Source organism: Oncorhynchus keta, unplaced genomic scaffold (assembly GCF_023373465.1).
Source record: "Oncorhynchus keta strain PuntledgeMale-10-30-2019 unplaced genomic scaffold, Oket_V2 Un_contig_17648_pilon_pilon, whole genome shotgun sequence".
Classification (NCBI taxonomy): domain Eukaryota; kingdom Metazoa; phylum Chordata; class Actinopteri; order Salmoniformes; family Salmonidae; genus Oncorhynchus; species Oncorhynchus keta.
The window spans coordinates 16,061-37,028 of NW_026280517.1; the positions used below are offsets into that span (position 1 = coordinate 16,061).

At 41.7% G+C, this 20,968-nt stretch overlaps 3 protein-coding genes across 3 annotated transcripts; 2 read left to right on the forward strand and 1 right to left on the reverse strand.

The window, feature by feature from the left end:
• The first annotated feature begins 2,560 nt into the window (after window positions 1-2,560).
• On the forward strand, window positions 2,561-10,064 carry LOC118377921 (IgGFc-binding protein). Its single transcript, XM_052503688.1, has 4 exons — window positions 2,561-2,635; window positions 4,071-4,204; window positions 7,533-8,738; window positions 8,877-10,064. Exons 2-4 carry the CDS (start codon window positions 4,138-4,140, stop codon window positions 9,275-9,277), a joined length of 1,674 nt encoding a protein of 557 aa, XP_052359648.1. The 5' UTR covers window positions 2,561-2,635; window positions 4,071-4,137; the 3' UTR covers window positions 9,278-10,064.
• Window positions 10,065-10,212: 148 nt separating this feature from the next.
• Window positions 10,213-13,113, reverse strand: si:dkey-11p23.7 (V-set and Ig domain-containing protein). Its single transcript, XM_035764851.2, has 3 exons — window positions 11,746-13,113; window positions 10,917-11,312; window positions 10,213-10,725 (listed from the first exon to the last, which is right to left on the reverse strand). Exons 1-3 carry the CDS (start codon window positions 11,798-11,800, stop codon window positions 10,304-10,306), a joined length of 873 nt encoding a protein of 290 aa, XP_035620744.2. The 5' UTR covers window positions 11,801-13,113; the 3' UTR covers window positions 10,213-10,303.
• Window positions 13,114-16,391: 3,278 nt separating this feature from the next.
• Window positions 16,392-20,391, forward strand: siglec15l (sialic acid binding Ig-like lectin 15, like). The gene is made up of 7 exons (XM_052503690.1): window positions 16,392-16,508; window positions 17,090-17,485; window positions 17,589-17,942; window positions 18,038-18,106; window positions 18,802-18,900; window positions 19,008-19,046; window positions 19,215-20,391. The coding sequence occupies exons 1-7, from the start codon at window positions 16,466-16,468 to the stop codon at window positions 19,244-19,246; spliced, it is 1,032 nt and encodes a 343-aa protein (XP_052359650.1). The 5' UTR covers window positions 16,392-16,465; the 3' UTR covers window positions 19,247-20,391.
• The last annotated feature ends 577 nt before the right edge of the window (window positions 20,392-20,968 follow it).

Sequence of the window (20,968 nt, forward strand, 5' to 3'; positions counted from 1 at the left end):
TGCGCTCTAGAAAGAGGCCCTACTTCCCGAGTTGGAATTCGAGTTGAATGACCTTTCAAATCGATATTTCCCTGATGGAGCCCATTTTTTCCCCCAGAGTTCCCTGTTGTTTTGAATGTGGCATTCATCATTTTATTATTTTAAATGTTTTACTTTTAAATATATCTATTGAGTCTTGAAGAATATAACTTAGAAATACTTTGAGCTTAGTTAACCTGACGTTCCCCATCCGAACCCAAAAGCTTGTTTTATTCCTTAGTAAACAATTTAAATGTAACCATGTTATAGCCTCAACATGGTAAAAGTATTATTTTGATGTCATGGATGGTCAGTACTGGTATCATTGCTCTCTCCATTTGAGTGGTAACATTTCTCCAGCCCCGCCCCCTCAGTGGCAGGTGTCTGCTTTGTTATTGTTGGAGCTGCAGATTGACACTTTAAAAGGAAGCAGCAGTCGGTGTTGAGTCCCTCTATTCTAGTGACTACATCTGGTTCCCCTTATCAATACCAAATAGGCTTCTCTGCACAAACTCAGATTTAAGTGTTCAGATATTTCAGATGACTATTCAGTCTGGTTTGTGCTTCTTCTATGGAAATCGTGTGCGCAATGATTTGAAAGCTCATTTACTATTCAAAGTGATTGTTTTTGGTACACAGTACACACACACGTTTGGTGTTGATGATAAGAAACCCTTTAAAATAAAGCCCAATCACCCCCACCCCCCCATTATAAACTGGTTGGTTTGAGTCCTGAATGCTGATTTGTCTGAAAGCCATGGTATACCATAGGTATGACACCACTTTTATTTTTTCATCTAATTACGTTGGTAGCCAGTTAATAATAGCAATAAGGCACCTCGGGGGGTTGTGGTACATATCCAATATACCACGGCTAAGGGCCGTATCCAGGCACTCTGCGTGGCCATGTAGCGTTTATATTAGGGGAAGACTGATTATGATTGTTCAATGCCGATACCGATTTATTGGAAGAACAAAAAAAGCCAATGCCGATTTTTATATATATATTTGTAATAATGACAATTACAACAATACTGTATGAACACTTATTTTAACTTAATATAATACGTAAATAAAATCTATTTAGTGTCAAATAAATAATAAAACATGCTCAATTTGGTTTAAATATTCAATATTCCCAGTAAAGACGTTTTAGGTTGTAGTTAATATAGGAATTATGACGCATCGACTATTTCTCTCTATACCATTTGTATTTCATATGTTTGACTATTGGATGTTCTAATAGGCACTTGAGTATTACCAGCCTAATCTCAGGAGTTGATAGGCTTGAAGTCATACACCGCGCTGTCAAGCATTGCTAAGAGCTGCTGACAAACGCAGTGAGTTTGAATGAACGTTTACGAGCCTGCTGCTGCCTACCACCGCTCAGTCAGACTGCTCTATCAAATATCAAATCATAGACTTAATTATAATACAATAAACACAGAAATACGAGCCTTTAGGCATTAATATGGTCAAATCCGGAAACTATCATTTAGAAAGCAAAACGTTTATTCTTTCAGTGATATACGGAACCGTTCCGTATTTTATCGAACGGGTGGCATCCCTAAGTCTAAATATTGCTGTTACATTACACAACCTTCAATGTTATGTCATAATTATGTTGAATTATGACAAATTAGTTCGCAACGAGCCAGGCGGCCCAAACTGTTCCGTATACCCTGACTCTGCATGCAATAAACACAAGAGAAGTGACACAATTTCCCTAGTTAATATTGCCTGCTAACATTCATTTATTTTAACTAAATATGCAGGTTTAAAAAAATATGCTTCTGTGTATTGATTTTAAGAAAGGCATTGATGTTTATGGTTAAGTACATTCCTGCTGTGATTCGATGATAAAATTAACAGGCGCCGTATTGATTATATGCAACGCAGGACAAGCTAGTTAATCTAGTAATATCATCAACCATGTATAGTTAACTAGTGATTGTGAAGATTGATTTTTTTTTTTTTACAAGGTAAGTTTAATGCTAGCTAGCAATTTACCTTGGCCTCTTGCTGCACTCATGCTCAGCCTGCCAGGCAGTTTCCTCTTGGAATGCAATGTAATCGGCCATAATCGGCATCCAAAAATGCAGATTAATCGGTTGACCTCTATTTCATATTACAACCAATGGCCATGTACCATACCCCCCTCGGGCCTTATTGCTTTAATATACTTCAACCTGGTAGACTAGAGGCCAAAAAAGACAGTTGTGCCATACACAATGCAGACAATGTTTTACAAACATTTTAAAGAACTGGGGTCGACTCCTTTTCATTCATTTAAAATAATTTAAAACTGAATTTCAACATTACTTTCAAAAATATACAATTCAACATCAGAGTGCTGACATGTAGTAATGGCAACAAGCTATTAAATGGAATTGGATGTGTCATAGTGCAGGTGCTATTTACCATTTACTTTCCTGTGTCACCTTTCACCCTCGCCTCCCAGTCTTCCAGGCCTCTGTCTGCTTCTATGCAAAGAGTTGTCAAATGTCAAGAGTTTGACTGTCAAATGTGTCAGTGTTTCCAAGGAGGAAAAAGCAAGACAGAGTCTAACTATAGTCAGTTAACTGAGGGAAGGTGAAGAGAGTGTTTCTGCCCCAAGGTAAGAGGATACGGACTGTCTTTAAGCTTCTACAAATGTAGCATACCAATGTTTGATATCTTTTTTTTAAATAACTCAATCTTATTAAATAATTATTCTGTATAAATCTGTAATAATGCTTAAATAAAAACAAACAATTAAAGGTAATACATGGAAAGTAATGAACAAGAGTGGTGTTTATGAAAAAATGTATTTCTGAAGAGATCCCCAGGGCCGGCTCTAGGCATAAGCAACATAAGCGGGTGCTTAGGGGCCCTGAACTCAGTTACTGTTGAGAGTTAGAATAGTAGAATACACAAGGTGCAAACTTGAAATGTGTTTGTGCATCAGTAGTTTATCACTTGTTTTGTCATTCACTGACAGTCACTCAATTAGCCATGTCAGGTAACAATTTTAGATTGGAAAGTTGGTCGAGCCAGTTATCTAAACTGGTAGTAATCATGGCCGAATACCAACCGGGCAAGCAGGGCACATTCTCAGGGGTCCTGACCACCAGGGGGCCCATTGATTTTGTTAGTCACTCTCACTCAGATATCATTAACATGGCATAAGTCATGGGAACATGTGTAGAATTGCATGAAATTAGCTTTAAAACTGAAAACAATTTAATCTCCACCCTAAGGTAAAATGGGAAGAATTGCAGGAAATGTGCTTTAAAACTACAAAATGTTTCTCATCCCCATGGCAAAATGTGTAGAATTGCAGGAAATGTACTTTAAAGTGTACATGTTTCTCCGGCATCAAAAGGGGGGCCACAAACTATTTTGTTCAATTGGAGATACCCAAATATACACAGTGTACAAGTATTAGGACATGCAGCCAAATTGACATAATTGTGGGAAGTGTTGTAATCAACATAGTCCAGCATCCCTGTGGAATGCTTTTAACATCTTGTAGAGTCCATGCCTGTCGAAGTGAGGCTGTTCTGAGGGCAAAGGGGGTGCAACTCAATATAAGGAGGGTGTTCCTAATATTTTGTACACTCAGTGTATTTATGGTATTAACTTTAGTAAAAATGTGTATAATCGTCTGAGGAATAAGGCTGGAATTCACTTGTCACAGATTTAGGCTCAATCGTTTTCACTCAAAGTATTTCTGCTGTTGCCTATTTATGTTGAAACTAGCCTTCTCCATCAACTTTGGCTTTCTCAAATGACAGGACCTGTCAGAGATGCAAATGACTTCCTGTCCTCAAAGACCTGCCATGGCAACAACAGGAGTTGGCCTGTAGGCCTCCTGTTTCCAATGTTGTCTTTGCCAAATGGTCAAATTTTGGCTAAGGGAAATTGGTTGATATGTAAACAACCCACAGTGTGCCTAACCAAAGCTGCTACCTAAACAACCACAACCAACGGCCACATAAATATTAGATGACAGGACTGTTTTGCTATGTTTCTGAAATTGTAACAAATTAAACTAATATTTGCCTTCACAGCCCAGTTACCTGCCAACCTCGACGACCCATCTGACACCACCCCTGCTCCCTTCTGGCTTTAGCGGCCATGGCCCTCGTCACAACCATGGGAGTGGTGCCAGTCATTCTCCTGGTCCTGGCAGCCTTTGACTCAGGTGAACCAATCCCATACAGTATCTCTCTACATGACTGTGACCTGTTTTATGACCTTTTACAAAGTTACTCTGTCATTAGAGATGCTGTAAATGCTGAAGAAGATACAAACTGGGTTCATCTCAATAAATACATCTCATCATCTCCTTTGAAAAACTGACTGAACAGGGTGGAAGCAAATTCATCCACCATATAGCTTTCAGCTATCCTGTCAATATACAGTACCAGTCCAAAGTTTAGACATACCTACTCATTCAAGGGTTTTTCTTTATTTGTACTATTTTCTACATTGTAGAATAATAGTGAAGACAATAAAACTATTAAATAACACATGGCATTGTGCAGTAGCCAAAAATGTGTTAAACAAATCAAAATATATTTTATATTTGAGATTCTTCAAAGTAGCCACCCTTTGCCTTGATGACAGCTTTGCACACTCTTGGCATTCTCTCAATCAGCTTCACTTGGAATGCTTTTCCCACATATGCTGAGTACTTGTTGGCTGCTTTTCCTTCACTCTGTGGTCCAACTCATCCCAAACCATCTCAATTGGGTTGAGGTTGGGTGATTGTGGAGGCCAGGTCATCTGATGCAGCACTCCATCATTCTGCTTCTTGGTCAATTACCCCTTACACAGCCTGGAGGTGTGTTGGGTCATTGTTGAAAAACAAATGATAGTCCCTCTAAGAGCAAACCAGATGGGATGGTGTATCGTTGCAGAATGTTGTGGTAGCCATGCTCGTTAAGTGTGCCTTGAATTCTAAATGAATCACTGACCGTGTCAGCAGCAAAGCACCCCCACACCATCACACCTCCTCAATGCTTCACGGTGGGAACTACACATGCAGAGATCATCTGTTCACCTACTCTGCATCTCACAAAGACACAGCAGTTGGAACCAAAAATCTCACATTTGGACTCATCAGACCAAAGGACCCTGGGACTAAACACCTCCCTATGCAACTGGATCCTGGATGTCCTGATGGGCCGCCCCCAGATGGCAAGGGTAAGCAACAACACGTCTGCCACACTGATCCTCAACACTGGAGCCCCTCAAGGGTGCGCGCTTAGTCCCCTCCTGTACTCCCTGTTCACCCACAACTGCATGGCCAAACACGACTCCAACACCATCATTAAGTTTGCTGACGACACAACAGTGGTAGGCCTGATTACCAACAGAATGAGACTGCCTATAGGGAGGAGGTCAGAGACGTGGCAGTGTGGTACCAGGACAACAACCTCTCCCTCAATGTGAGCAAGACAAAGGAGCTGGTCGTGGACGACAGGAAACGAGGGCCGAACAGGCTCCTATTAACATTGATGGGGCTGAAGTGGAGCGGGTCGAGAGTTAAGTTACTTGATGTCCACATCACCAACAAACTATCAAGGTCCAAACACACCAAGACACTTGTGAAGAGGGCATGACAACACCTTTTCCCCCTCAGGAGACTGAAAATATTTGCCATGGGTCCCCAGATCCTCAAAACGTTCTACAGCTGCACCATCGAGAGCATTCTGACCAGTTGCATCACCGCCTGGTATGGCAACTGCTCGGCATTTGACCATAAGGCGCTACAGAGGGTATTGCGTACGGCCCAGTACATCACTGGGGCCAAGCTTCCTTCCATCCAGGACCTATATACTAGGCGGTGTCAGAGGAAAGCCCCCAAAAAATGTCAGACTCCAGTCACCCAAGTCATAGACTGTTCCGCACGGCAAGTGGTACCGGAGCGCCATGTCTAGGACCAAAAGGCTCATTAACAGCTTCTACCCCTCAAGCCATAAGACTGCTGAACAATTAATCAAATGATCACCCGGACTATTTACATTGACACTCCCCTTGGTACCGGTACCCCCTGTAAATAGCCTCATTATTGTTATTTTTTACTTTAGTTTATTTGGTAAATATTTTCTTAACTATTTCTTGAACTGCATTGTTGGTTAAGGGCTTGTAAGTAAGTATTCGGCACATATGACAAAATAAAGTTTATTTTCCACCGGTCTAATGTCCATTGTTCATGTTTCTTGGCCCAAGCAAGTCTCTTCTTATTATTGGTGTCCTTTAGTAGTGGTTTCTTTGCAGCAATTCAATCATGAAGGCCTGATTCACACAGTCTCCTCTGAACAGTTGATGTGGAGATGTGTCTGTTACTTGAACTCTGTGAAGCGTTTATTTGGGCTGCAATTTCTGAGGCTGGTAAATCTATTAAACTTATCCTCTGCAGCAGAGGTAACTCTGGGTCATACTTTCCTGTGCCGGTCCTCACGAGAGCCAGTTTCATCATAGCGGTTGATGGTTTTTACGACTGCTCTTGAAGAAACTATCAAAGTTATTGACATTTTCCGTATTGACTGACCTTCATGTCTTAAAGTAATGATGAGTAATGTCGTTTCTCTTTGCTTATTTGAGCTGTTCTTGCCATAATATGGACTGGATCTTTTACCATATAGGGCTATCTTCTGTATACACCCCTACCTTGTCACAACACAACTGATTGGCTAAAACGCATTAAGAAGGAAAGAAATTCCATGAAGCACACCTGTTAATTGAAATGCATTCCAGGTGACTGCCTCATGAAGCTGGTTGAGAGAATGCCAAGAGTGTGCAAATCTGTCATCAAGGCAAATGGTGGCTACTTTGAAGAATCTCAAATAACATGAAATATATTTTGATTTGTTTAACACTTTTTTTGGTTATTAAATTATTCCATATGTGTTATTTCATAGTTTTGATGTCTTCACTATTAGAAAATAAACCCTTGAATGAGTACAGTAGGTGTGTCCAAGCTTTTGACTGGTGCTGCAGCTTTCACAATATAATATAATAAATAATATATGCCATTTAGCAGACGCTTTTATCCAAAGCGACTTACAGTCATGTGTGCATACATCCTACGTATGGGTGGTCCCGGGAATCGAACCCACTACCCTGGCGTTACAAGCGCCATGCTCTACCAACTGAGCTACAGAAGGACCTATCCTGTCCTTTCAGATTACTGGACAAGAAGGAAAGGAGAATAGGAAAGGAAGCCACTTTACACTATTGAGATGAGCCTGTTGTGTTGAATGAAAGGAAAACAGGCTGATCAGGCCTGTAGTATGTCCCCCACTGCTGGTATGACACTAGTAGTATTGGAGCGTTCTCCACCTCTATCATCAACAGCACATAGTCACCTAAAATACCATTTCCTTTATTAGTTCAACAATATGGACTCTTAAGTCTGTCGACATGTTTGGGTATTTTTGTTTGTTAAATAATCTTATCCTGGAGCAGAATTGTTTTGTTTGCATATGAAAATGGATGTTTTAGCAGTTTCTACCCCTCTTTAGTGTCCACAGCACACTCTTTTCCTAATAGCTTTGGCAAAGAGTTCATCACTGCGTTCCCGGAGAACATCGCCTTTTACCATCCCACTCAGCCTTACAACAGAATTGTAATCACAGCACTACACAGTGACACCACGGTAATTGTGAAAATGAGGGAACTGGGTTTCACAGATACCAGGAACCTGAATGCAGCACAGGAAGTTGTGATTCAGACAAGTGCAGAACTCAAGAGGTCAAAGTTCTCTAACAACACAATCCATGTGACCAGCAACAAAGACATCAGTGTCCTTGCCATCAGCCAAAGAGGTGAAAGCATCCAGGCCACGGTAGTCCCACCGGTGGAGAGCTTGGGTACAGAGTACCATGTCCCCCCTATACCTGAGATGAAGCATCCTCAGCCTCAAATAGACCCAGGGAACCATTTGTTTAGGCTCATCATCATAAACAATAAAGAAACTAACGAGGTCACCATCTCAGGGCCAGCTGGTGAGAACGAGACTGTCTCACTCCAGCCGTTCCAACTGGTTCAACTCGGGCTCAATAGATCGCTGCCAGAGCCACACGTATTGGCCGACCACCCCGTGGCGGTTCTGTACAGCCACCCATGTGCTGCCACAACTAACTGCACCTGTAGTTTTCTGTTCAGCCCTCTGTACCCCATCGCAGCTTGGGGGTCAGAATACCTCGTGCACCCCTCTTTGGAGAATGGAGCTTTGAATGAAACTACCTTCCTGTTGACGACCAACCAAAGTGTGAGTTTACTCAGCGAACCCCCCACAGAGCCCCTCCAACTGCAGTCTTCCCACGAGCTGCCCTTCTATCCCTTCCTCCCTGGTGGCTCCTCCCTGGTCAAGACCTCCAGTCTTGTCTCCCTGACCCTCCACAGGCCAGGCCTACTCCTCAGCCTCATCCCAACGCATAGCTTCTCCACCTGCTACCTCCTCCACTCCCTCAACGCCATGAGGAACCAGGCCCTGTTAGTAGCCCCCACAGCCCAGACAGAGGGGGTGCATCAGGGGAACACAGCCCTGGATGTCACATGGACTCCCATGATGGGGACCGAGTACTCCTGGGCACTCATTGACTTTGGAACAGAATACAGGAGGCATGTCATCTGGCATAGTTCCTCCAAAATGGCTGCTTACTACTTGGGAGAGACAAACGGCATGGTTTTTGGGAATCCGGCTGCCAGCATCAGCACAGATCCAGGTATGGTGTTGTAGAGGTTTCATAGTGTTGTATTGCTGTGAATTATGCATATCATTCATGTCTGTTGTATGCCAGTTTTTTATAGGAATATATTGATTGCTCTCTCGTGTGCGTGCACTTGTGCGTTTGTATGCACAGATTCTAAGGGCTGTTTGCTGAGGCCAGAGGTTGTGACACTTGGGGATGAGCAGGGTGGCTGGCCCGAGTCTCTGAAGTACTGCCAAGATCAGGGCTACAGTCTGGTCAGCCTGAACACAGAAGAGTTTCTACTTCAAGTGACCAATAAACTGAGGGAGACGCAGGGTCAGGTGTGGATAGGCCTCCGTCGGAGCTCACTGACAGGGCAGTGGTACTGGCTGAGCAAGGCTGCTGTGTCCTTCAGTCACTGGGCCCAGGGCGAGCCAGGGACCCCCATACAGGGCCAGTGTGCCATGATGACACTGGACCCCCAGGGAAACTATACCTGGAGCGACCAGAGCTGCTGTGAAGCTCTCCCAGCTGTCTGCTACAGAGAGCCACTACACTTCCCCCTCCAGTAGAGCTCTATACATGACCAGGTCCCTTTCTGTAGTACCCTTCAGACATTATGCGCACTAGATTGAAGCCCCTTTGTGAAGGGCATTTCATAAGATATATTCTCTAAACAGCTATACTGTATGTCTCAATCCAGAATGATTGAAACCGACTGATGTCTCTGATCTAGGACTTCTTGACAAATAAGACTGTTTTTACTTGTTATTCATATCACAGGTCCAAACCTGATTGTATCAAATCAATGAAATATTATCTACTGTAGTCGTGTGTAAAGTCTTTGATAAGGTGTAACATATGAAGTGAAATACTGAGGAGTTAACTAGATAAATGTTTTCCTTTTGCAAATGATATAGACTGGTTGGTTGATTAGCTGCAAAACCGACACTTGTGCAATTATGGGGCGAAACACCTGGTTGGCTTAGAATATTGACAACATGTAAACTATATTTAATCTCAATGTTTATAAAAAAAAATACATTTGCACAATGAGCACTTGTCTCTCAAATACATTGTTACAGTTATTGGTTAGCTAGATAGCTAATTTTAGCCATATTAGCATAGATGTGAAATTAATCAAAATTCCTCAACAAGACAAGTTATCAAGAACAAGATAAAAACCTGCTGAAACGAGACACCTGGAGTACAATTCCCCACATGGCAGCGTCTTGTTATATTACCTTAAATTACATTAAATGTGGCATATTTGTAGAACAAGCTATGCTTGTGCTCTATTCTTTAAACCACCACAACCACCTCACCTTTAAATGTACAGAGGTTTTGTGTGTAGCCCCCATTTTGAGGCTTGACAAATAGTTAGATGATCACAACATTTCAACCAATGAGTTAGATTCATAAACAATAAACTAATGATTTACACTCTATTCATTACATATACACCCTTGGTAGGGAATGAGGTGGGATCGATTTATATACAAATAGGTCCATAATGTATTATTTATTGAAGACAAATGGAAAAATGTATGAGAAGTTAAAACATTTGGATTAGTGTGTATGCATATGCAAACAGTGTATCATTTGAACCAGCATCTGAGCCATGCTGGGCCTCCTCCATGCGGCAGCCAGACTACCACCCCCAGCAGCAGGAGCACCTTGAACCCCAGGGAGAGGGAGAGCAGGAGCAGCAGCGGAGGGGCCTCCCCAGAGACCTGCACCTGCCTGGGGGGCAGCATGTACAGGGTGGCCTGGTCCTTCCCCAGGGGGTTGGAGGCACTACATATGTACTGCTGCCCAGGGAGGACATCTCGGAGCTGACTGGTGGTGTAATGTTGCTCGAGGGACTCCTGGGAGAGGGGAGAGATGTCGGAGCCTTCCATGAGCTGGTTAGGCCCCAGCCACTGGACGTCAGGTAGGGGAGAGCCCTGGACACGACACTGAGCCCTGTAGCCAGCTTCCTCACTGCCCTCCACTGACAGGCCCAGGATTCGTGGGGCAGCTAACCATGAAAGGCAAACACAGACACCCCAAATCATTACAATCATGTCCATGAAATACGCATAAATCCATCTACAATTAGACAAAGAGACAAACCCATACAGAGTTGACATTAGATCACTTTCAAGGTTTAAAACAAACTGTGTAGTACTACATTCTACAGTGTACTCATCATATACAGAATCCCCCTACCCTCAACTCTAAGCCGTGTGCCCATCTTATCCTCGAAGCTGGCGTGTGTGTGTCCGGGGACCTCCACACGGCAGTAGTAGCGTCCGTTGTCCTGCAGGGCGGCACTGTTGATGCGCAAGGAGAGGTCGTGCTCTCGGGGATTCCCCTCCAGGCGATAACGCTGGTCCTGCTGAGGGCCTGGCTGGCAGGTCCTGGCCCCAGTGGGAGAGGAGCAGTGGTAGAGCACCGTAGAGCTCTGGCCGTGGCCCAGCCGCCACACCACCTGCAGGGAGGAGTGCAGCGTGTGGTGGGGGTGGGTGAAGGAGCAAGGCAGCACCACTGGGTAGCCCTCCATGGCACGCACCTCCGCCTGAACCTTCATAGACCAGCCGTCATCGTTCGAAGCAGCACCCAGGACTGGATGTGTCATAATATATGCTATTAATGCTCAGGACAGATGGAGAACTGGAGCTGATATATGATACTTTAATTGCACAGTGATACAAACTTTATCACTGTGCAATTTAAAGTATGTTTAATCAAAGTATGTTTAATCAAACTTCAACTATGGTATAAAAACACATTTTGAAAACAGGAATCGTTCCGGAGTCCTGTAAGCAAAATGTCTATCTGGTAGTGGTGTCCAAATCGGTCATGCTTTGAAAATGAGGAAGGATTAACAGACTTTAGAAAAAGTTCACTTTGATCTAACTTTGCTTTCTGTTTTCCATTTGCTTCTGAAAAAAAGCAGTGCAAAATGATATCTCTGAATAGTGTGACCCCACAGTTTGTCTGACAAATATTTGATCCACATATGGTGTAGTCGTGAGTCCATCTGTAGCTTACTTACCTTCCATGAAACACAATAGGAGATTCACCATTCTGCAGAGTGACCGGGTGTCCATGCTGAGACTGCTGTGTTAAGGATAGAGTATGCAGGGAGGATTCTATGTTTGTCTCCTCACCTGACTCACTGTTTCTCAGACACTGTCCCGTGACTGCTAGTCATTCCAGTACAGATCATATGAGATTCTATAGCGTATTTCCCTCATCTAACACACTATCCTACACACAAAGTATTCACAACACTTGACTTTTTCACCATTTTGTTGTGTTACAAAGGGGGATTAAAATGGATTTAAATGTTGGTCAACGATCGACACAAAATACTTGTCATAACGTTGGCTTGGGGGTAGGTTTATGACAGTCATAAATACCTCTTTTCCCCCCCTTTTTTCCTCTCTCTACCCTGCTGATGTTACATTTGCAAACACCTTGGTTAACATAGAGGGAACATCAGAAGTTGGGAGGAAATTAACTATATTCTGGTAATCTGACCAATTGAACATATGCAGTGGTACTTTAATGAATATGATGTCAGTTCGGTTGTCATCTGAGACATTCTCATCAATGATAAGATGACATAAACTCTACAGTGGAAAGTCTACACATCAGAGTTATCGGATTCACATGGAATTGTTGTTCAATTTAAATGTTTGAATATGAAATTATTCATGATGGGATGAAATGTGATTGTAGCTTCTAAAATGTGAGATTTGGGTTTTCATATCATGTGAAGGGACATGGGCTATAAAACTTTTCAAACATGCCCTCCTCTCCCTTCCCATATAAAACCTTGACGACAATGTAACCTCCTATTCCGAGGATGACGATCCGATTTCAGAATGGTTCAGATAATAACTACAGAACGAAGCCAACATCGGTGTGAGCTTGGTTGAGAATGGTATGAACTTTGAACTCTTATTCACTACAGAAGTGACCTCCTAGCCATGTAAATGGTTAGCAACAGCCGCTGCAAACAAGGAAGGAACAGACAGAGTATCCCACAACGACGTTATTACAGCCTTTTTTAAAATCTTTATTTAACTAGGCAAGTCAGTTAAGTACATATTCTTATTTTCAATGACTGCCTAGGAACAGTGGATTAACTGCCTGTTCAGGGGCAGAACGACAGATTCGTACCGTGTCAGCTCGGGGGTTTGAACTTGCAACATTCCGGTTACTAGTCCAACGCTCTAACCACTAGGCTCCCCTGCCGCCTTCCATCTACCACCAACCTACCGAAGCTCAACTCAGAGTAAATATTTATTGCATTTTCCTTTTCCAAATGGGTGGTAATTTAGAATGCATAAGATACTGTATTTACGATAGCGCAGCTTCTCCCTGTGTCCCTCAGTCTTCCCGCTCTTTCACTAAAACCCATCCCCTTTTCTTTTGTGTAACCAGCTGTCATATCTGTTCCGCCCGCTAGGGACGTTTTCCTTTATGACGTAATTTGTAATCAAGTTATGATTATTTATGTGTATATGTAATTTTGTGTGATTAGTTAGGTATTTAGTAAATAAATAATTAAACTCAATTTTGTATTGCTGATTCAACTTGTTAGCCAGGGTTTGTGCAGATAACCAAGAATTTACAACTTTCAGATGAGACTGAATTAATATTGACTGCTATTGATGTAAAATATTACTAGGTCTTTAAGAGTTTATTCGGAAGATAACGGTTCTATAAATATTATTTTGTGGTGATTTACATGATTAGCTCAATCAGGTAATATTAATTACGGAGAAATTATTTCATAGAATAGCATGTCATATCACTTAATCCGGCATCGCCAAAGACACGACATAATCTATGTCAAAGTGGAAGAATAATGTATGAAAAAAATGTATTCATAAAAATCTTGATCTGATAAGTATTCAAGCTATTACAGCTGTGAGTTTTTCTGTGTTTGAGTCTTTCTAAGAGCTTTGCACCCCTGGATTGAACAATATGCGCACATTTTTGTATTTTTAAAAAAATCTTTAAGTTCTGTCAAGTTGGTTGTTGATCATTGCTAGACAGCCATTTTCAAGTCGCCATACATTTTCAAGCCGATTTCAGTCCAAACTTTAACTAGGCCACTCAGTAACATTCAATGTCGTCTTGGTAAGCAACTCCAGTGTACATTTTGTCTTGTTTGAGTTTATTGTCCTTCTGAAAGGTGAATTTGTCTCCCAGTGTCTGGTGGAAAGGAGTTTAGAAAGGATTTAGCCTGTGTTTAACTCTCTTCATTTTGTTTTGATCATAAAAACTTCCTTGTCCTCATAACGTGATGCAGCCACCACCATGATTGAAAATATGGAGTGGTACTCCGTAATGTGTTGTGTTGGATTTTCCCCAAACATAATACTTTGTATTCAGGACAAAGTCAATGTCTTTGGCACATTTTTTTTGCTGTTTTACTTTAGTGCCTTACTGCAAACCGGATGCAAGTTTTTGAAATATTTTTAATGTGTACAGGCTTCATTTTCACTCTGTCAATTAGGTTAGTATTGAGGAGTAACTACAATGTTGTTGATCCATCCTCAGTTTTCTCCTATCAAATAGTTTTCTCCTATTTTATTATTATCTATTTGTTTACCTTTATTTAACTAGGCAAGTCCGTTAAGAACAAATTCTTATTTCCAATGACGGCCTACACCGGCCAAACCAGGACGACGCTGGGACAATTGTGTGCCGCCCTATGGGACTCCCAATTATGGGCCACTTTAATAATGGAACACTAGTCACTTTAATAATGTTTACATACTGCTTTACTCATTTCATGTGTATATACTGTATTCTATTCTACTGTATTTTAGTCTATGCCACTCTGACATTGCTCGTCTTAATATTTATATATTTCTTAATTCCATTATTTTACTTTTAGATTTGTAGTTGTAAATGAGAACTTGTTCTCAACTGGTCTACCTGGTGAAATAAAAATAAAACAATTTGTGTGTATTGTTGTGAATTCTTAGATACTACTGTACTGTTGGAGCACAAGCATTTCGCTACACCCACAATAACATCGGCTAAATATGTGCATGTGACCAATACTATTTTATTTTATTTGATGTAAACTCTGTTTTAAAATCCCCATCGGCCTCATGGTGAAATCCATGAGCGGTTTCCTTCCTCTCTGGCGACTAAGTTAGGAAGGACGTCTGTATCTTTTGTAGTAACTGGGTGTATTGGTACACCATCCAAAGTGTAATTAATAACTTCACCATGCTTTTTATTTATACCCATCTACCAATAGGTGCCCGTCTTTGCAAGGCATTGGAAAACCTCCCTGGTCATTGTGGTTGAATCTGTTTGAAATTCACGGCTCAACTGAGTGAACTTACAGAGTATGTGTGGGGTACAGAGATCAGGTAGTCATTCAGAAATCACATTTTTACTCCTGAATTTATTTAGGCTTGTCATAACAAAGGAATTTAACACTTATTGACTCAAGATATTTCAGCTTTTCATTTAAAAAAAAATACTGAACAAAAATATAAACGCAACATGCTGCAATTTCAAAGATTTTACAGAATTACAGTTCATATAAGGGAATTGATCAATTGAAATAAATTCATTAAACAATAATCTATGGATTTCACATGACTGGGAATACAGATACTGTATGCATCTGTTGGTCACAGATACCTTAAATAAAAACTAGGGGCGTGGATCAGAAAACCAGTCGTATCTGGCGTGACCACCACTTGCCTCATACATCTCCTTCACGTAGAGTTGTTCAGGTTGTTGATTGTGGCCTGTGGAATGATGTCCCACTCCTCTTCCATGGCTCTGCCAAGTTACTGGATATTGGCGGGAACTGGAACATGCTGTCTAACATGTCGATCCAGAGCATCCCAAACATGCTCAATGGATGACATGTCACGTGAGTATGGAAGAACTGGGAAATGTTCAGCTTCCAGGAATTGTGTACAGATCCTTGCAACATGGGGCAGTGCATTATCATGCTGGAACATGAGGTGATGGCAGATTATGAATGGCACAACAATGAGCCTCAGGATCTCATCACGGTATCTCTGTGCATTCAAATTGTCATCAATAAAATACAATTGTATTCTCCGTCCATAGCTTATGCCTGCCCATACCATAACCCCACCACCACCATTGGGCACTCTGTTCACTAACAGGGATGTAAACACATTTATGGGTATGGAACATTTCTGTGATCTTTGATTGCGTCTCATGAAACATGGGAACAACACATTATATATTACGTTTTATATTGTTGTTCAGTGTAATTTGTTTAAAAAAATCTAAAAACAACACTGACATCATGGAGTATTGTGTATTCAATTTAATCCATTTTAAATTCAGGCTGTAACACAAAATGTGGAACAAGTAAAATGGTGTGAACACTGTCTGAAGGTGCTGTAGGACTGTTATATTGCTCAAATCTCTCTAGACTAAACGGAGGTCCTCTATTGTTCCAGTCTTAATGCTTTCTATAATAGATACCAAGTAAAGAGGCTCAGGAAACACATCTTAAATTCACATAATAGGCCTAAAGAAATAATACACTTCCATTGTTAATGCACTTCTGCTCAGCCAAGCCCTCACTTGTTTCACAGTAAGCACTAAACGGGAAATGGCTATTCTCATGTGGTACATTTCACAACTGTTTCCTGATTTGAGGCATTGTGTTGGTAGAACTTCTTCTCCGTGACTTGACTTTCTTTCTCCTCAGTGCAAAAGGGATATGTATATATTTGATTACCTTTAGGATGGTGCAGGCTCAACTCTTCTCTCTCTTCTCTGTCATTACAGGTAGGCCAAACTCCAGTTTTAGCTATTTCTATTCAGATTCAGTTTTGGTGAAACATTCCTATTTAAGCTTTAGCATTCTTGAATAATTTGGGAATAAAGGAATTATCCCTCTTTAGTGTTGTAATATTCATGAGTATGTGTTTATACAGTATCATAAGAGATGATTTGTTGATCCTTTTTAAATGTTTTTTAACCTTTATTTAACTAGGCAAGTCAGTTAAGAACAAATTCTTATATTCAATGACAGCCTAGGAACAGTGGGTTAACTGCCTGTTCAGGGGCAGAATGACAGATTTGTACCTTGTCAGCTCAGGGATATGAACTTGCAACCTTTCAGTTACTAGTCCAACACTCTAACCACTAGGCTACCCTGCCACCCCATCCTTTGGGTAGTGACGTGTGTGTTTAAATAAAGTACAATAGAGTACAATAGATAAAGTACAATAGATTACCAGTTGAACCAATTAGAATACAAGTTTAAAAAAATACTTGAGACCATCAGAAAAAACAAACATGAAATATCCTTAATATGATTGATTTCTCTAATTTCTCTAATTGTGAACTAATATTCCTCCCACTAGGCACCTTCTCACAACCATGGTCCATGACAGTTCCCCCTGTAGTGAACAGCACCATAGGAGGAGATGTGGTCCTACCCTGCTCCTTCACCCACCCCAAGCAACAAGACTACTCCAAAGGCATCACAGTTCAGTGGATCACCAGACAATTCCATGATACGCCCTTCTTCCAATGCAAGTTGAAAAATGTTACTACGGGTGGAATGAATGAATGCTCCGTTCCAGAGTCATACCAGCGCTTCTCAGTCAAAGGAGACCCTAAGCAGAGGGATCTCTCTCTCCTCATCAGAGATCTGGTGGTCACAGACAATGGAGTTTACTTCTGCAGAGTAGAGCTGGACTATTACTGGGGTGATGGGAAGTGGCAGACTGCCAGCGGCACACAGCTCAATATCATTGGTAAAGGACTCATTACGTTGTCAGCAATAAGGGTCTGGTGGTCTAGGAATATGAAACTTTTTACCACAATGATACTCATGCAAGGTTTGTGCTTTGTCCCTAGCTAAGGCCCAGATTCTCAGCCTGTCTTGGGTAGAGGCGTCCCTCGGACCAGGCAACGGGAGCCTCAGGTGTGTAGTTGAGGGGAACCCCCCATCCACCATCACCTGGTTCTCCTCCTCTAAGGGCAACATAGACCCAGGTGTCAGCACCATAGGAACCCACCCATTTCAGAGGACCAGTTCAATCCCCTACTTCACCCAGGAAGTGTACACCTGCAGGGCAGAGAACAGCCTGGGGAGGGCAGAGAGACGGTTCCCCCCTGGACCCACTGCGCTGACCGTAGCCCTCTCTGTGTGTGGGGTCCTGCTTCTGCTGCTGCTCCTTGGCGTGGCTTTATTCTACCTGAGAAAAAGAGGTAGGTGATCTCTGTAAGAAAATAAATACTAGTTAAGATATTATATTTTTGGCGTATTTACAGATTCATATACTATCTCTGGTCTTTTCCAAAAGGATACCTGAGATTCTGCAATTCAGAAAAGATTAAGCAGCAATCTGATTTGTGCACAGATCCTGCTATAGGTAAGAGGTCTTACTCTTTTCTAGACAATCTGAGTCTTTGAATAGTATTTCTGATCAGTAATAATTTTTCCTCAGATGAAAGGGCAGAGTGTGAGTTGAAAGCCAGTTTAAGTGGAAGGCTATTCAGTACATTTTTGTCATTTAGCAGATGCTCTATCCAGAGCGACTTACAGGAGCAATTAGGGTTAAGTGCCTCGCTCAAGGGCACATCGGCAGATGTTTCACCTAGTTTGCTCAGGGATTGGAACTGGCCCAACACTCTTAACCCGCTAGACTACCTGCTGCCCTGTTATTCACTATCTCCACACATATGCTTCCCTATGTATCACTCCATCAACTTCTCTTGCCTACGGCCTACTCATTGTCTGTGTATTCTACACCCTCTTCTACCGTATCCTTCAATCCCTGCCTAGTGTCCCAACTACACCTCTGTAGAAGTGGGCACAAAGACCAGGTCCAGTGTCGAGTCTGAGCATAGCTCTTCATGTCCTCTCATTCAGTCATAAACTTTGTGCGTCACAGCAGTTTACATTTGTACATTTTACTTCCCTGTTTCTAAAGCTATGGTCAGTGAATGCTCTATCTACACCAATGTCTCAGAAATGTGTGACTGGACAAGACCGTGAAGGATTTGCTGATGGTTCAGATCTGTAATGTGTCACACAGTTTCTTACTGTCGTTCTCTACACAAACAGAAAGCCCACAGTCATTGTATAAACATAATTCACCAGAAGATGGCGACATGGAGCTAAATCTGGTATACTCAGACGTTCAACTGAACACCACCACTCAATGTAAGTATTCAATTATTGCAATTTTGGGCCATGAATTCCATAGGTATACCACCAAGTACCAGAACCAGCTCAGATAAGCTTGTGAAATTGCCCTCTTTTCTTTTAAGCACCCCAAAGAAGCTCTCGTGTCCCCATACCAGATGAAGGTGAATTATTTTGAGTGTTTTTCTTGAAGTGACACAAGAAAGTCTAAGATTGCATAATACAGCTGAGACAGCACTGTCCTTAACATGACATAACATGATATAAACGCCAACCCTTCACTTTTCATTGTCATTCCATTATTCTGATGATGCTGTCCATTGTCATTTCAGGTGTCCACTATGCTATTGTGAAGCTGGGGTGAACTGCCGAGGCGCAGCAGAGAGAATGTAACTCTGGAGGTATGTCATAATGAAACTGACCTCCCTCATTCTGACAGACATTTTTCAAAAGTAATCAACGAGAGTTTAGCAGTCAATCTTATTGAAATTGTTCACAACATTGGGGCAACTTGGTATATTCCGTTTTTATATTGTTATTCTTATGAAGGTGCAATTACATAATTGCCCTACAAGTGTTATTGTAACTGTAGTGTTATTGTAACTGTAGTGTTATTGTAACTGTATTGTTATTGTAACTGTAGTGTTATTGTAACTGTAGTGTTATTGTAACTGTAGTGTTATTGTAACTGTAGTGTTATTGTAACTGTAGTGTTATTGTAGGATAAGTAATCCTTCTCACCCCCCTTAAAAGATTTAGATGCACTATTGTAAAGTGGCTGTTCCACTGGATGTCATAAGGTGAATGCACCAATTTGTAAGTCGCTCTGGATAAGAGCGTCTGCTAAATGACTTAAATGTAATGTAAATGTAACTGTAGTGTTATTGTAACTGTAGTGTTATTGTAACTGTAGTGTTATTGTAACTGTATTGTTATTGTAATTGTCAAAAATGTTACTTAATAACAATTGTTATTGTTCCTGAGCGCCATTACATCATTATACTTCTGGGTTTCCTTTCAAATAAGTGAAGCGGTTCCTTTTAAACACACGTCACATGAACCCACAGAAGAACTCCAGCGCGGTCATTCGCCTCAACCACCACAGAACCAGCTGATGCTATCTGGGCAAAACTTCAGTGTATCTCTGGTTGAGTGTGGTCATCCACCAGCTCTGCAAGGAACTCTGTCATCGAACTACTTCTCATATTTGTAAGGGGTGTGTACTGGCGGCAGAGAAGTCAGACGCAGGAGAGCAAGAACTGTGTTTCCAAACGGCGCAGTTCAAAAAACATTTTAACGACCGGAAAACAGAACAATCAAATAATGGGTACATAACCTGACTCACACCAGGACAGACGTGCACAAGCACTTACAATAAACAATCTGACAAGGACATGAGGGGGAACAGAGGGTTAAATACACAACATGTAATTGATGGGATATAATAATCATAATAATACATAGTATTTATATAGCAAGTCGCTTGGGTCCATGTCCATGTTCTTACCATGTGGTGCATCACTAAACGAAACGTCCCTGTAGAACCACGAAGCAGAAAGAGTGTGGTGCATTAGTACATGTAAATGTATTGGTTTCCTTTGGCTGCTGTGTTTCTGGTGTTCTCAGTGTCACGGAGGATCTAGTTCCTCTGGACCACATGCAGAGAGTAACTCATTCAGGTTCTTAAGTTTGTACAGCTGATGCATAAAACTGTTTGGCTCACCATGGTAATGTCCTTTTAGGGTGTGGTTTGGTTCCCATATCTGGCTTCACTTGCTTATATAGAGACTAGGCCTACTGGTATGCACAGCCAGAGTGTGTGTGTGCGCGCGCCTTTATGTGGCAAGGTTTTCTAAGCACTATTTCCCATTCTGCTCTGTAGCAGTCCCGGGAAGTGGTGACAGAGAAGAGCATCCTGCCCTCGTCTCCATGGTAACAGCTGTTTATGGATGGAGGGTGACAGAAACAAAACCCTACTGCTGCAAAGCATCGAAATATGAAAAACTCCTTCCTGATGGGGTTCAGTCTTATTTCATCGCTATCCATTTTGTTATGTAGCTTGATTGACATGGGCCTAACATCTGTG